Source organism: Pseudophryne corroboree, chromosome 5 (assembly GCF_028390025.1).
Source record: "Pseudophryne corroboree isolate aPseCor3 chromosome 5, aPseCor3.hap2, whole genome shotgun sequence".
NCBI classification, from domain to species: Eukaryota; Metazoa; Chordata; class Amphibia; order Anura; family Myobatrachidae; genus Pseudophryne; species Pseudophryne corroboree.
The window spans coordinates 457693480-457708579 of NC_086448.1; the positions used below are offsets into that span (position 1 = coordinate 457693480).

A 15100-nucleotide genomic window follows, 5' to 3' on the forward strand; every position below is an offset into this window, starting at 1 on the left:
ACTCCCGAAAAGAGACCGCAGATTCCCAAAAGAATTTATATTGCATACCCCTTCCCTAAGCAGGACAGGGAGATTTGGGAATCACCCCCCACTGTGGACAAGGCCCTGACGTGCTTGTCCAAGAAAGTGGCGCTACCGTCTCCTGACACAGCGGCCCTTAAGGACCCTGCAGATCGCAGGCAAGAAACTACCTTAAAGTGTATTTATTCTCATACGGGTGCTGTGCTAAGACCGACAATTGCGTCGGCATGGGTGTGTAGCGCAATTGCAGCTTGGACAGATGAGCTGACAGATCAATTTGATAATATGGATAAGGATACTATATTCTTAACTCTAGCCCATATTAAAGACGCAGTCTTATTTATGAGGGATGCTCAAAGGGACATTGGACTTCTAGTTTCTAGGACCAATGTCATGTCTATCTCGGCGAGAAGATCCTTATGGACTCGCCAATGGACGGGTGATGCAGATTCCAAAAAACATATGGAAGTACTACCCTATAAGGGTGAGGTATTGTTTGGGGATGGGCTGACGGACCTGGTTTCCACAGCTACAGCAGGTAAATCAAATTTTTTACCATATATTCCCCAACAGCAAAAGAAAGTCACACCCTATCAGATGCAGTCCTTTCGGTCGCACAAGTCCAGAAGAGGTCGGGGATCCTCTTTCCTCGCCAGAGGTAAGGGCAGAGGCAAAAGAGCACCTGCTTCGGCAGGTGCCCAGGACCAAAAGTCCTCCCCGGCTGCTCCAAAACCCACAGCATGACGCTGGGGCTCCCCTGAGGGAGTCCGCACCGGTGGGGGCACGTCTTCGACTTTTCAGTCAGGCCTGGGTCAGATCAGACCTGAATCCCTGGGTGTTGGAAATGGTTTCCCAGGGGTCCAAACTTCGAGGAGGTGCCCCCCGCGCCGATTTTTCGAATCGGCCCTACCAGCTTCCACATCGGAAAGGGATGTAGTGTTAGCTGCAATGCAAACGCTGTATATACAGCAAGTGATAATCAAGGTTCCCCTGCACCAGCAGGGAAGAGGTTACTACTCAACCCTATTTGTGGTACCGAAGCCGGACGGTTCAGTCAGACCTATTTTGAATCTGAAATCCCTAAACCTGTACATAAAAAGATTCAAATTCAAAATGGAATCACTCAGAGCGATAATAGCCAACATGGAGGAGGGGGGAGTTTATGGTGTCTCTGGACATAAAGGATGCGTACCTTCATGTCCCCATATATGCCCCCCATCAGGAATACCTGAGATTTGCTATACAGGATTGTCATTACCAATTTCAGACGTTGCCGTTTGGACTTTCCACGGCCCCGAGGATTTTCACCAAGATAATGGCGGAAATGATGGTGGTCCTGCGCAAGCATGGAGTCACAATTATCCCATACTTGGACGATCTCCTGATAAAAGCGAGATCAAGGGAGAAATTGCTGAGCAGTGTGGCGCTCTCTCTGAGAGTGCTCCAGCAACACGGTTGGATTCTAAATCTACCGAAGTCACAGTTGATTCCGACAACTCGACTACCGTTCCTAGGTATAATACTGGATACGTAACAAATGAAGGTCTTCCTCCCAATAGAGAAAGCCCATGACATCCAGAACATGGTCAGAGACCTGCTAAAACCGAAAAGGGTGTCAGTTCACCAATGCACTCGAGTTCTGGGAAAAATGGTGGCGGCTTACGAGGCCATTCCCTTCGGAAGGTTCCATGCAAGGCCTTTTCAATGGGACCTTCTGGACAAGTGGTCCGGGTCCCATCTGCACTTACATCGGAAAATAACTCTGTCCCCAGGGGCCAGAGTGTCTCTCCTGTGGTGGTTGCAAAGTGCTCACTTGCTGGAGGGTCGCCGGTTAGAAATTCAGGACTGGATCCTGGTTACCACGGACGCGAGCCTCCGAGGATGGGGAGCGGTCACACAGGGAAAAAAGTTTCAGGGACTTTGGTCAGACCAGGAGTCCTGTCTACACATCAATGTGTTGGAACTCCGGGCCATTTACAACGGCCTTCGACAAGCAGAGAGTCTTCTTCAAAACCTACCGGTTCTGATTCAATCAGACAATGTCACAGCAGTTAGGAACATATACGAGCGCTAATATTTATAAGTTAAAATCTGTATTGTCATGAGTAATATATGTGTAAAAAATATGTGGAGACCCCTGCACTGTTTCAACAGGGTATCCTGGATATTTGCCAGAACAGCAGAAGCACCACTTTACCTATTAATAACCCTGAGGTACAGAGGGACACGCTCACTCACTGTATTAATGCATAGTGCACAGTCTGCAGCAGCTGCCCCAAGTGTACTGCGGACAGGAGTGTCTTGTCTCTCCAAACAAGGGCCCTCATTCCGAGTTGATCGGTCGGTATTTTTCATCGCATCGCAATGAAAATCCGCTTAGTACGCATGCGCAATATTCGCACTGCGACTGCGCCAAGTAATTTAACAATGAAGATAGTATTTTTACTCACGGCTTTTTCATCGCTCCGGCGATCGTAATGTGATTGACAGGAAATGGGTGTTACTGGGCGGAAACACGGCGTTTTAGGGGCGTGTGGATGAAAACGCTACCGTTTCCGGAAAAAACGCAGGAGTGGCTGGAGAAACGGAGGAGTGTCTGGGCGAACGCTGGGTGTGTTTGTGACGTCAAACCAGGAACGACAAGCACTGAACTGATCGCACAGGCAGAGTAAGTCTGAAGCTACTCTGAAACTGCTAAGTAGTTTGTAATCGCAATATTGCGAATACATCGGTCGCAATTTTAAGAAGCTAAGATACACTCCCAGTAGGCGTAGGCTTAGCGTGTGTAACTCTGCTAAATTCGCCTTGCGACCGATCAACTCGGAATGAGGGCCAAGGAGTTTACCTAAATAAAGAAGACATCACCTTTCCGGCCCGAACTTCCCGACGCCTAGCCGCAGTGTGACGTCATCTAGCCGCGATCCATCACCGCTGGACGCAGCGGATCGAGATTGAAGGACTACAACATCTTCTTGTGCACGGAACTAACTAGGAGGTGGGGACAGTTAGCATTTTCACAATACAAACTGTGAACTGGTACGGACTGAGCTCAAACCACTCACTCCATAAAGGAGTTGTAAACATACTGCCAAACTAACTGAAAGTCTTCTTCTTTACAGGTGCCACTTTTTACACATAATTTTTACACATATTTTTTACACATATATTACTCATGGCAATACAGATTTTAACTTATAAATATTAGCGCTTGTATATGTTCTTAATTGTACTGTTTTTAAACTGAGCAGCTTTTAGTCACATACAGCGCAGTTGTCACATACCTTCATACCTTCTAATGTCACAGCAGTGGCTCATGTGAACCACCAAGGCGGGACAAGAAGCAGAGTCGCGATGGCGGAAGCCACCAGGATTCTTCGCTGGGCGGAAAATCATGTAAGCGCTCTGTCGGCTGTCTTCATTCTGGGAGTAGACAACTGGGAAGCAGACTTCCTCAGCAGACACGATCTCCATCCAGGAGAGTGGGGACTTCATCAAGAAGTCTTTGCAGACATAACACGTCTTTGGGGATCTCCTCAAATAGACATGATGGCGTCACGCCTCAACAAAAAGCTTCGGACGTATTGTGCCAGGTCTCGGGACCCTCAGGCAGTGGCAGTAGACGCTCTGATAACACCGTGGGTGTTCAAATTGGTCTACGTGTTTCCTCCTCTTCCTCTCATCACAAAAGTGTTGAGGATCAAAAGGCAAAGAAGAGTACAGATGATACTCGTTGTCCCAGACTGGCCTCGAAGGGCCTGGTACTCAGATCTACAAGAGATGCTCACAGGAGACCCCTGGCCTCTTCCTCTGAGGGAAGACCTGTTGCAACAGGGGCCCTGTGTATTTCAGGACTTACCGCGGTTACGTTTGATGGCATGGCGGTTGAACGCCGAATCCTAGCGAAAAAAGGGGATTCCGGAAGAGGTCATCCCTACTTTAATAAAGGCTAGGAAGGAGGTGACGGTTAAGCATTATCACCGTAACTGGCGAAAGTATGTGTCGTGGTGTGAGACCAAGAATGCACCTACGGAAGATTTCTCTAACGTCCTAGTGGATGCTGGGGACCCCGTAAGGACCATGGGGAATAGACGGGCTCCGCAGGAGACAGGGCACTTTAAGAAAGAATTTGGATACTGGTGTGCTCTGGCTCCTCCCTCTATGTCCCTCCTCCAGACCTCAGTTTGAATCTGTGCCCGGACGAGCTGGGTGCTACTTAGTGAGCTCTCCTAAGCTTGCTATAAGAAAGTATTTTGTTAGGTTTTTTTATTTTCAGAGAGATCTGCTGGCAACAGACTCTCTGCAGCGTGGGACTGAGGGGAGAGAAGCAGTCCTACTCACTGAAGATAGGTCCTGCTTCTTAGGCTACTGGACACCATTAGCTCCTGAGGGATCGTACACAGGATCTCACCCTTTGTCGTCCGATCCCGGAGCCGCGCCGCCGTCCCCCTCGCAGAGCCGGAAGACAGAAGCCGGTGAAAGAAGCAAGAAGACTTCGAAATCAGCGGCAGAAGACTCCAGTCTTCACCGAGGTAGCGCACAGCACTGCAGCTGTGCGCCATTGTTCCCACATTCAACCCACATACTCCGGTCACTGTAGGGTGCAGGGCGCGGGGGGGGGGGGGGGCGCCCTGGGCAGCATTTAGAGACCTCTTGGCAAAAGTGGGCATATATACAGTTGGGCGCTGTGTATATGCATGAGCCCCCGCCATAATTTTACACAAACGCGGGACAGAAGCCCGCCTCTGAGGGGGCGGGGCTTCTTCCTCAGCACTCACCAGCGCCATTTTCTCTCCACAGCTCCACTGAGAGGAAGCTCCCTAGGCTCTCCCCTGCAGAATCACGGTAGAAGAGGGTAAAAAAGAGAGGGGGGGGGCACATAAATTAGGCGCAAATACATTGTATACAGCAGCTACTGGGTTAACAGTAAGTTACTGTGTGATTCCTGGGACATATAGCGCTGGGGTGTGTGCTGGCATACTCTCTCTCTGTCTCTCCAAAAGGCCTTGTGGGGGAACGGTCTTCAAAAAGAGCATCCCGTGTGTGTGTGTGTGTGTGTGTGTGTGTGTGTGTGTGTGTGTGTGTGTGTGTGTGTGTGTGTGTGTGTGTGTGTGTGTGGTGTGTCGGTATGCGTGTGTCGACATGTTTGACGAGGAAGGCTATGTGGAAGCAGAGCGGGAGCAAATGAATGGGGTCGCCGCCGACGGTGCCGACCCCTGATTGGATGGATATGTGGAAGGTTTTAAATGATAATGTTAATTCCTTGCATAAAAGATTGGATAAAGCTGAAACCTTAGGACAGTCGGGGTCTCAGCCCATGCCTGATCCTATGACGCAGAGGCCATCAGGGTCTCAGAAGCGCCCACTATCCCAAATTGTTGACACAGATATCGACACGGATTCTGACTCCAGTGTCGATGGCGATGATGCAAAGTTACAGCCTAAATTGGCTAAAGCCATCCATTATATGATTATAGCAATAAAGGATGTGTTGCACATCACAGAGGAAACCCCAGTCCCTGACAAGAGGGTTCATATGTATGGGGAAAAAAGGCAGGTGGTGACCTTTCCCCCTTCACATGAGCTAAATGAGTTATGTGAAAAGGCTTGGGAATCTCCAGATAAAAAACTGCAGATTTCCAAACGGATGCTTATGGCGTATCCTTTCCCGCCAACGGACAGGTTACGCTGGGAATCCTCCCCTAGGGTGGACAAAGCTCTCACACGCTTATCCAAAAGGGTAGCCCTGCCGTCACAGGATACGGCCACCCTAAAAGATGCTGCGGATAGAAAGCAAGAGGGTACCCTGAAGTCCATTTATATACATTCAGGTACCTTACTAAGGCCGGCAATTGCGTCGGCATGGGTGTGTAGTGCTGTAGCAGCATGGACGGATACCTTATCTGAGGAACTTGATACCTTGGACAAGGATACTATATTAATGACCCTGGGGCATATAAAAGACGCTGTCCTATATATGAGAGATGCTCAAAGAGACATTAGCCTTCTGGGCTCTAGAATAAATGCAATATCGATTTCTGCCAGAAGGGTCCTGTGGACTCGGCAATGGACAGGCGATGCCGACTCAAAAAGGCACATTGAGGTTTTACCTTACAAAGGTGAGGAGTTGTTTGGGGAAGGTCTCCCGGACCTGGTCTCCACAGCTACTGCTGGAAAGTCACATTTTTTGCTATATGTTCCCTCACAACCTAAGAAAGCACCGTATTACCAAATGCAGTCCTTTTCGATCACAAAAAGGCAAGAAAGTCCGAGGTGCGTCCTTTCTTGCCAGAGGCAGGGGCAGAGGAAAGAAGCTGCACAACACAGCTAGTTCCCAGGAACAGAAGTCCTCCCCGGCTTCCACTAAATCCACCGCATGACGCTGGGGCTCCACAGGCGGAGCTAGGCCCGGTGGGGGGCGCGTCTCCGAAATTTCAGCCACAAGTGGGTTTCAGTCCCAGGTAGATCCCTGGGCGATAGAGATTGTGTCTCAAGGATACAAGCTGGAATTCGAAGAGATGCCCCCTCACCGATACCTGAAATCGGCCCTGCCAGCTTCCCCCTTAGAGAGGGAAATAGTGTTAGCTGCAATTCACAAATTGTATTTTTAGCAGGTGGTGGTCAAGGTTCCCCTCCTTCAACAAGGAAAGGGTTATTATTCGACCATGTTTGTGGTACCGAAACCGGACGGTACGGTCAGACCCATATTAAATTTAAAATCCCTGAACATATACCTGAAAAGGTTCAAGTTCAAGATGGAATCGCTCAGAGCGGTCATCGCAAGCCTGGAAGGGGGGGATTTTATGGTGTCTCTGGACATTAAAGGATGCATACCTTCATGTCCCCATTTATCCACCCCATCAGGCGTACCTCAGATTTGTGGTACAAGATTGTCATTACCAATTCCAGACGTTGCCGTTTGGTCTCTCCACGGCACCGAGAATATTTACCAAGGTAATGGCGGAAATTATGGTGCTCCTGCGAAAGCAAGGGGTCACAATTATCCCATACTTGGACGATCTCCTCATAAAGGCGAGGTCCAGAGAGCAGTTGCTGATCAGCGTATCACGCTCTCGGGAAGTGTTACAACAGCACGGCTGGATTCTAAATATTCCAAAGTCGCAGTTGGTTCCTACGACTCGTCTGCCCTTCCTGGGCATGATTCTGGACACAGACCAGAAGAGGGTCTATCTCCCGATGAAGAAGGCTCAGGAGCTCATGACACTGGTCAGAGACCTATTAAAACCAAAACAGGTGTCGGTGCATCACTGCACGCGAGTCCTGGGAAAGATGGTGGCATCATACGAGGCCATTCCCTTCGGCAGGTTCCATGCGAGGACCTTTCAGTGGGATCTGTTGGACAAGTGGTCCGGATCACATCTACAGATGCATCGGCTGATCACCCTATCCCCAGGGCCAGGGTATCTCTCCTGTGGTGGCTGCAGAGTGCTCACCTTCTAGAGGGCCGCAGATTCGTCATTCAGGACTGGGTCCTGGTGACCACGGATGCAAGCCTCCGAGGGTGGGGGGCAGTCACACAGGGAAGGAATTTCCAAGGTCTGTGGTCAAGTCAGGAGACTTGCCTTCACATCAATATCCTGGAACTAAGGGCCATATACAGCGCCCTAAGTCAAGCGGAGACCCTGCTTCGCGACCAATCGGTGCTGATTCAGTCAGACAACATCACCGCAGTGGCTCATGTAAACCGCCAAGGCGGCACAAGGAGCAGGGTGGCGATGGCGGAAGCCACCAGAATTCTTCGCTGGGCGGAGAATCACGTAAGAACACTGTCAGCAGTGTTCATTCTGGGAGTGGACAACTGGGAAGCAGACTTCCTCAGCAGGCACGACCTCCACCCAGGAGAGTGGGGACTTCATCAAGAAGTCTTCATGCAGATTGCAAGGCGGTGGGGACATGATGGCATCCCGCCTCAACAAAAAGCTACAGAGATATTGCGCCAGGTCAAGAGACCCTCAGGCGATAGCTGTAGACGCACTAGTGACACCGTGGGTGTTCCAGTCGGTTTATGTATTTCCTCCTCTTCCTCTCATACCAACGGTGCTGAGAATCATAAGAAAAAGAGGAGTGAGAACAATACTCATTGTTCCGGATTGGCCAAGAAGGACTTGGTATCCGGATCTGCAAGAAATGCTCACAGAGGACCCATGGCCTTTGCCTCTAAGACAGGACTTGTTGCAACAGGGGCCCTGTCTGTTCCAAGACTTACCGTGGCTACGTTTTTACGGCATGGCGGTTGAACGCCAGATCCTAGCAGAAAAAGGCATTCCGGATGAGGTTATTCCTACGCTGATAAAGGCTAGGAAGGACGTGACGGCTAAACATTATCACCGTATATGGCGGAAATATTTTGCTTGGTGTGAGGCCAGGAATGCCCCTACGGAGGAATTCCAGCTGGGCCGTTTCCTTCACTTCCTACGGGCGGGAGTGACTTTGGTCCTGAAATTGGGTTCCATTAAGGTCCAGATTTCAACTCTATCCATTTTCTTTCAAAAAGAACTGGCTTCTCTTCCTGAAGTCCAGACGTTTGTAAAGGGAGTGCTGCATATTCAGCCCCCTTTCGTGCCTCCAGTGGCACCTTGGGATCTTAACGTGGTGTTGAGTTTCCTGAAGTCACACTGGTTTGAGCCACGCAAAACCGTGGAGTTAAAATTTCTCACGTGGAAGGTGATCATGCTATTAGCTTGGCTTCAGCTAGGCGTGTGTCAGAATTAGCGGCTTTGTCACATAAAAGCCCCTATCTGGTTTTCCATATGGACAGGGCAGAATTGCGGACCCGTCCACAATTTTCTGCCAAAAGTGGTGTCATCCTTTCATATGAACCAACCTATTGTGGTGTCTGTGGCTACTCGTGACTTGGAGGATTCCGAGTTACTAGACGTGGTCAGGGCTTTGAAGGTTTATGTAGCCAGAACGGCTAGAATCAGGAAAACTGAGTCGCTGTTTATCCTGTATGCATCCAACAAGCTGGGTGCTCCTGCTTCAAAGCAGACTATTGCTCGCTGGATCTGTAACACGATTCAGCAGGCTCATTCTGCGGCTGGATTGCCGCTGCCAAAATCAGTTAAGGCCCATTCCACTAGGAAGGTGGGCTCTTCTTGGGCGGCTGCCCGAGGGGTCTCGGCATTACAGCTGTGCCGAGCGGCTACTTGGTCAGGTTCAAACACTTTTGCAAAGTTCTACAAGTTTGATACCCTGGCTGAGGAGGACCTTGTGTTTGCTCATTCGGTGCTGCAGAGTCATCCGCACTCTCCCGCCCGTTTGGGAGCTTTGGTATAATCCCCATGGTCCTTACGGAGTCCCCAGCATCCACTAGGACGTTAGAGAAAATAAGATTTTACTTACCGGTAAATCTATTTCTCGTCGTCCGTAGTGCATGCTGGGCGCCCGTCCCAAGTGCGCACTTCTTCTGCTATACTTGTATATAGTTATTGCTTAAATAAGGGTTATGTTTGGTTGCATCAGGGTTGATCTGATGCTCCGTTGTTGTTCATACTGTTAACTGGGTAAGTTTATCACAAGTTATATGGTGTGATTGGTGTGACTGGTATGAGTCTTGCCCTGGATTCCAAAATCCTTTCCTTGTACTGTCAGCTCTTCCGGGCACAGTTTCTCTAACTGAGGTCTGGAGGAGGGACATAGAGGGAGGAGCCAGAGCACACCAGTATCCAAATTCTTTCTTAAAGTGCCCTGTCTCCTGTGGAGCCGGTCTATTCCCCATGGTCCTTACGGAGTCCCCAGCATCCACTACGGACTACGAGAAATAGATTTACTGGTAAGTAAAATCTTATTTTTCATCTGGGTCGTTTTCTCCACTTCCTACAGACAGGAGTGGATATGGGCCTGAAATTAGGCTCTGTTAAGGTTCAGATTTCGGCCCTCTCGATTTTCTTTCAGAAGGAATTGGCTGCTCTTCCAGAAGTCCAGACGTTTGTAAAGGGAGTGCTACACATCCAGCCTCCTTTTGTGCCTCCAGTGGCACCGTGGGACCTCAACGTGGTGTTACAGTTCCTAAAATCACACTGGTTTGAACCGCTTAACAAGGTTGAGTTGAAATTTCTTACTTGGAAGGTGGTCATGTTGTTGGCCTTGGCATCAGCAAGGCGAGTATCAGAATTGGCGGCTTTGTCACACAAAAGCCCCTACTTGATTTTTCATGTGGATCAAGCTGAATTGAGGACACGTCCACAATTTGTGCCTAATGTGGTTTCTTCATTCCATGTGAATCAACCCATTGTGGTACCTGTGGCTACAAGTGACCTGGAGGATTCCAGATCCCTGGACGTAGTCAGGGCCTTAAAGATTTATGTAGCCAGGACGGCTAGAATTAGGAAAACAGAGGCTCCGTTTGTCCTGTATGCGGCCAATAAGATTGGCGCACCTGCTTCGAAGCAGACTATTGCTCGCTGGATCTATAATACGATTCAGCAGGCTCACTTTACGGCTGGATTGCCGGTACCAAATTCGGTTAAGGCCCATTCCACTAGGAAGGTGGGCTCTTCTTGGGCGGCTGCCCGAGGCGTCTCGGCATTACAACTTTGCCGAGCGGCGACTTGGTCAGGGTCAAACACTTTTGCTAAATTCTACAAGTTTGATACCCTGGCTGAGGAGGACCTAGCGTTTGCTCAGTCGGTGCTGCAGAGTCATACGCACTCTCCCGCCCGATTGGATGCTTTGGTATAAACCCCATGGTCCTTACGGAGTCCCCAGCATCCTCTAGGACGTAAGAGAAAATAAGATTTTAAACCTACCGGTAAATCTATTTCTCCTAGTCCGTAGAGGATGCTGGGTGCCCGTCCCAGTGCGGAAACTCTGCAAGACTTGTATATAGTTGTTGCTTACATAAGGGTTATGTTACAGTTGAAATCAGTCTTGGACCGTTACTGTTGTTGTTCATACGGTTAACTGGTTATGTATGATCCAGGTTACATGGTATGATTGGTGTGGGCTGGTATGAATCTTGCCCTTGGATTTCTAAATCCTGCCTTGTATTGTCCATCTCCTCTGGGCACAGTTCTCTAACTGAGGTCTGGAGGAGGAGCATAGAGGGAAGAGCCAGTGCACACCCAGAGTCAAAGTTCTTTTTAGGTGCCCTATCTCCTGCGGAGCCTGTCTATACCCCATGGTCCTTACGGAGTCCCCAGCATCCTCTACGGACTAGGAGAAATAGATTTACCGGTAGGTTTAAAATCTTATTATTGTTTTTTATGTGTAATAAGTATTTTTATTGAACATGGTGACATCAAATTATTTTTACTTTAGTTATATATGAAATGTATCAATTACACCAAAATTAATTGACATCCAAAATAGTTTTACAATTTCTTATTCGATTGTTATATAATTTGTGATTAGAATATCCACTCATATAATAGCTGCAAGACTCTATTATTGAGTGTGCAATTAATTACTTGTCTGTGCTCTGAAGAAACTTTTGGATTGTTTGTGTTTTTACCTTTATTCACATGTGGTGATTTTCTTCTAGTACTCTTCTTATGTTGTGTGTTGTCTGTGTTTTGTCTGTTTTTTTCTTTTTCTTTATTAAATCATGTGAGTAGCTATATAATCCATCACTGAAGATGTAATGGTGTCAGGCTGTCGTCATTTTATATTTTGGTAGTGTAACTATGACCCCTAAATGAGACGACAAAAGGATTAATGTAATAGCCTGTGAGATGCAGGCGTCGGCAGGTTCCCAGTGAGTCAGCCCAATTTTTTTTTTTAAATGGCAATCTTGTCACCTGAGAACTGCAAGGCTAAATTTACCCCAAAATGATCTTTGGATGAGGAGTTTGAGGAAGTCTTTTTTTGGGGTGGTTGAATAAATAAACATTTCAAATAAACTAAATGGTCTAAAATGTGCAGTATATGGAAAATGAGTGTTTCAATTGGTGATCAATCATAATACAGTGTCCAGTGAGGAAAGGCTAAGCATTCGGCATTGACTTTTATGTGAATGCAGTGTAGGATAATGCACCATTGGTGGAAGTATAACCACAGCACATGGTCATGGGCCCTCATTACGAGTTAATCGCACAAAGCAACTTTTTGCTGCTGGTGCGATCAACTAATCTCCGCCTATGGGGGAGTGTATTTTAGAATAGCAGGGCTACGAACGCTTGTGCAGCCCTGCTATGCTAAAAACGTTTCACACAAAACAAGACCAGGGTCAGACCTACTTACCCTGTGCGACGGATCCAGCGATGATGGTCACGGCTTTGACGTCAGACATCTGTCCTCCGTTCGCTTGGACACGCCTGTGTTTTTCTTACCACTCCCCGAAAACGGCTCCAAACGGTCAGTTGACGCCCCGGAACGCCTTCCTGCTGTCAATCTTCTTGCGGTCACCGCTGCGACCGCTTTTTTCACTGTCAGCGTCGTTGCCTCGCCAGAAGTGCAGCGTGCGATCGGGTCAGAATAGGGCCATGGTCTCTTCAGTAGCTCCATTCGAGAGTTTGCAGCGATGGGAAAAATTGGGTACATTTATGAGCATTGGTGCACGTGTAATGTAGTACTTGTGGAGCAATAGTCATAAATGTTCTCCATTGTCTCTATAAAGCTTAATGGAACAGATGGTGTTGTGCCATCATAAAGGTATACTGCACTTTATTAAATGTTGTTGCTATAAGTAGAAGATATGTTGACAATTTATTTTCTATATTTCAGATGGTATCTGGAGAAATTTGAAGACTATCCCAAATCCAGGAAAATCCTAGTTCCATTTATATATTAAGTGCAACGGGAATTAAGATTAGAGTGCAATCTCATTTGAATTTTATTTTATCAGGGGAATACGGATTATGAAATGTAGCCAGACTGTGAATGTCATTTACAAAGCTACTCAAAAGTACAAGACCAGCTTTGGACCAGCCCTCTTCCTCCATTTGCACACGTGCACCGAGATTTCCTCAAGGTTCTTTAGTTCAAAGAGTAAGCAAGATACAAGTGTTTGTAGAGAAGTAGCAGGTTGCACAGGAAGATGGGAAAAGTTTGGCAAAGTAGAGACATTCTATGTAAAATATACAGTAGGTGAAGGATTGGCACGACCATTAGATGAACTGAGGCACTGTGTAAGATGAGCATAAAACACTTGTTAATGTGATACCTTTTTATACAAATGTTTTAATGGACCCATTGCACTCCTACATCGAGCATGGCTCTTGACGTAGCATAGACGCCATTTTTTTCCAGTGAAGCTGGTGGCTGGTGCTCTTCAATGTCACTGGTAATCTGGGTTTGTGGCTCCTAGCTATGATGTGTCAGTCCAGCGACAAACTTTAATTCTAAGGGTGGAATTCAAATGTTTGAAAAGTCAGTTGGGTGTCTGTCTATTAGATTGGAAAAAAATGAGATTCCCAACTGACTTTTCAAACATTTGAATCTCCCCCATTGAGTCTTAAGGGTTAGTTTCAGGTGCCAGTCACAATATCTCCTCACATTTATAATTTGTAAAAGTCATACATTAGTTTAATTCCAGTCTTAATTTTGTTGATAAAACTGAAAGTTTTATTTGCTAAAAGGGTGCTACTAAACAGTTTAGATCAGGGGTTCCAACCACTGTCCTCAAGGCACACTAACAGATCAGGTTTTAAGGATATCCATACTTAAGTACAGGTGACTGAATTCGTACCTCAGTTATTTTGATTTAACCACCTGTGCTTAAGTATGGATATCACTTAAACCTGTTTGTGTGCCTTGAGGACAGAGGGGCAGATGTATTAACCTGGAGAAGGCATAAGGAAGTGATAAACCAGTGATAAATGCAAGGTGATAAACACACCAGCCAATCAACTCCTTACTGTTAATTTACATATTGTAGCTGATTGGCTGGTACATTATCACCTTGCATTTATTACTGGTTTATCACTTCCTTATGCCTTCTCCAGGTTAATACATCTGCCCCATAGTTTGGGAAACACTGGTTTAGATGTTGGACACTTTTGCACAGTAATATGTCAGTAAGCATGGTGCTTAGTATTGTGAATGTTTTACAATGTTTTAAGGTCTTAATGAAAATATTGCAAAACCGCATTCACTTTTCATAATGTATTCCTGTTTTCTTTACACTGTTGTTTTCTGCAGGATTTATTTTAAAATAAATATTTTCATTATGAAATGAGTCATAAGACTGTGATTCTGAGATCGGGTGACCGCCATGAGAATATTATTATTATTATTATTATTATTATTAGTGCCTTGAGTCCTATTGGAGAACGAGCGCTATATAAATAAAATTATTATTATTATTATATTACTATATTAATAATAGTACAAATAGAGTTGAGATATGTGTTTTATATACAGATGTGTCCTCATACATCTTTGCTACCGTCACGTCAAGCAGCCCCTCTTGGCATGCCTGGTCTCATTGGACATCTTTTTTGCTTCTCTTCTCCCGAAAATGCGTCTTATGAGGACACATCTGTATGTAAGCCTTAACAAATACTCTTGGTGTTTTTTATTTTTGCTGGAGTGCTGTGAATGCTTTCAACTATATTTTTTTAATCTCTTGTCACCCATCTGAATTAATTGCATGCTGTTGACTGGCCAACTTTCTAATTATATACAGTCCAAAGATATACAATGCACTATTACACAGTAAATATTCATGAGTCTTGACCCTTGACCAGGTCACTAATTTACGGAGAGCTGCTCACTATTCAATGTCCAGCTTTTCCGGTGTCAGTCATATAGAGAAATGGTCCAAACAGTCTTTTATACCTTAGACGCCTCCCTTCCCAGGCTGACAGGCAAACAACAATCCTAGCTTGCCTTCTTAAGGATATTCTTTCACAGCTGCAAAGTTTTAATCAGTCACATGTATTCAGCAGTGCCAGGCTGCCAGGAAAAAAAATCACTGAAATCAATAATCAGGTAAGATGCACGTTTTTTTTTAATCTTCAAATGCATGACTTTCCTGGGCTTTATGCAGTAGCTAAACGCCACTGGTTCCTCTACATCAGGGGTGGCCATACTTTTGGAGTCGGCGATCTACTTTGAAAGCTAAAAAGCTTTTGTGATCTACCTAGGAGGATTAATTGCGCGCGCCGTAGGCGTGCGCGCA

General features: G+C 46.6%; 1 protein-coding gene across 1 annotated transcript in view; it reads left to right on the forward strand.

The window, feature by feature from the left end:
• Positions 1-14155, forward strand: part of SRD5A1 (steroid 5 alpha-reductase 1) — a 192443-nt gene extending 178288 nt beyond the window's left edge. The window contains exon 5 of the mRNA XM_063922937.1: positions 12703-14155. Coding sequence (XP_063779007.1) covers positions 12703-12769 — 67 coding nt within the window. The 3' untranslated portion in view covers positions 12770-14155. The remainder of the gene's footprint in view (positions 1-12702) is intronic.
• The last annotated feature ends 945 nt before the right edge of the window (positions 14156-15100 follow it).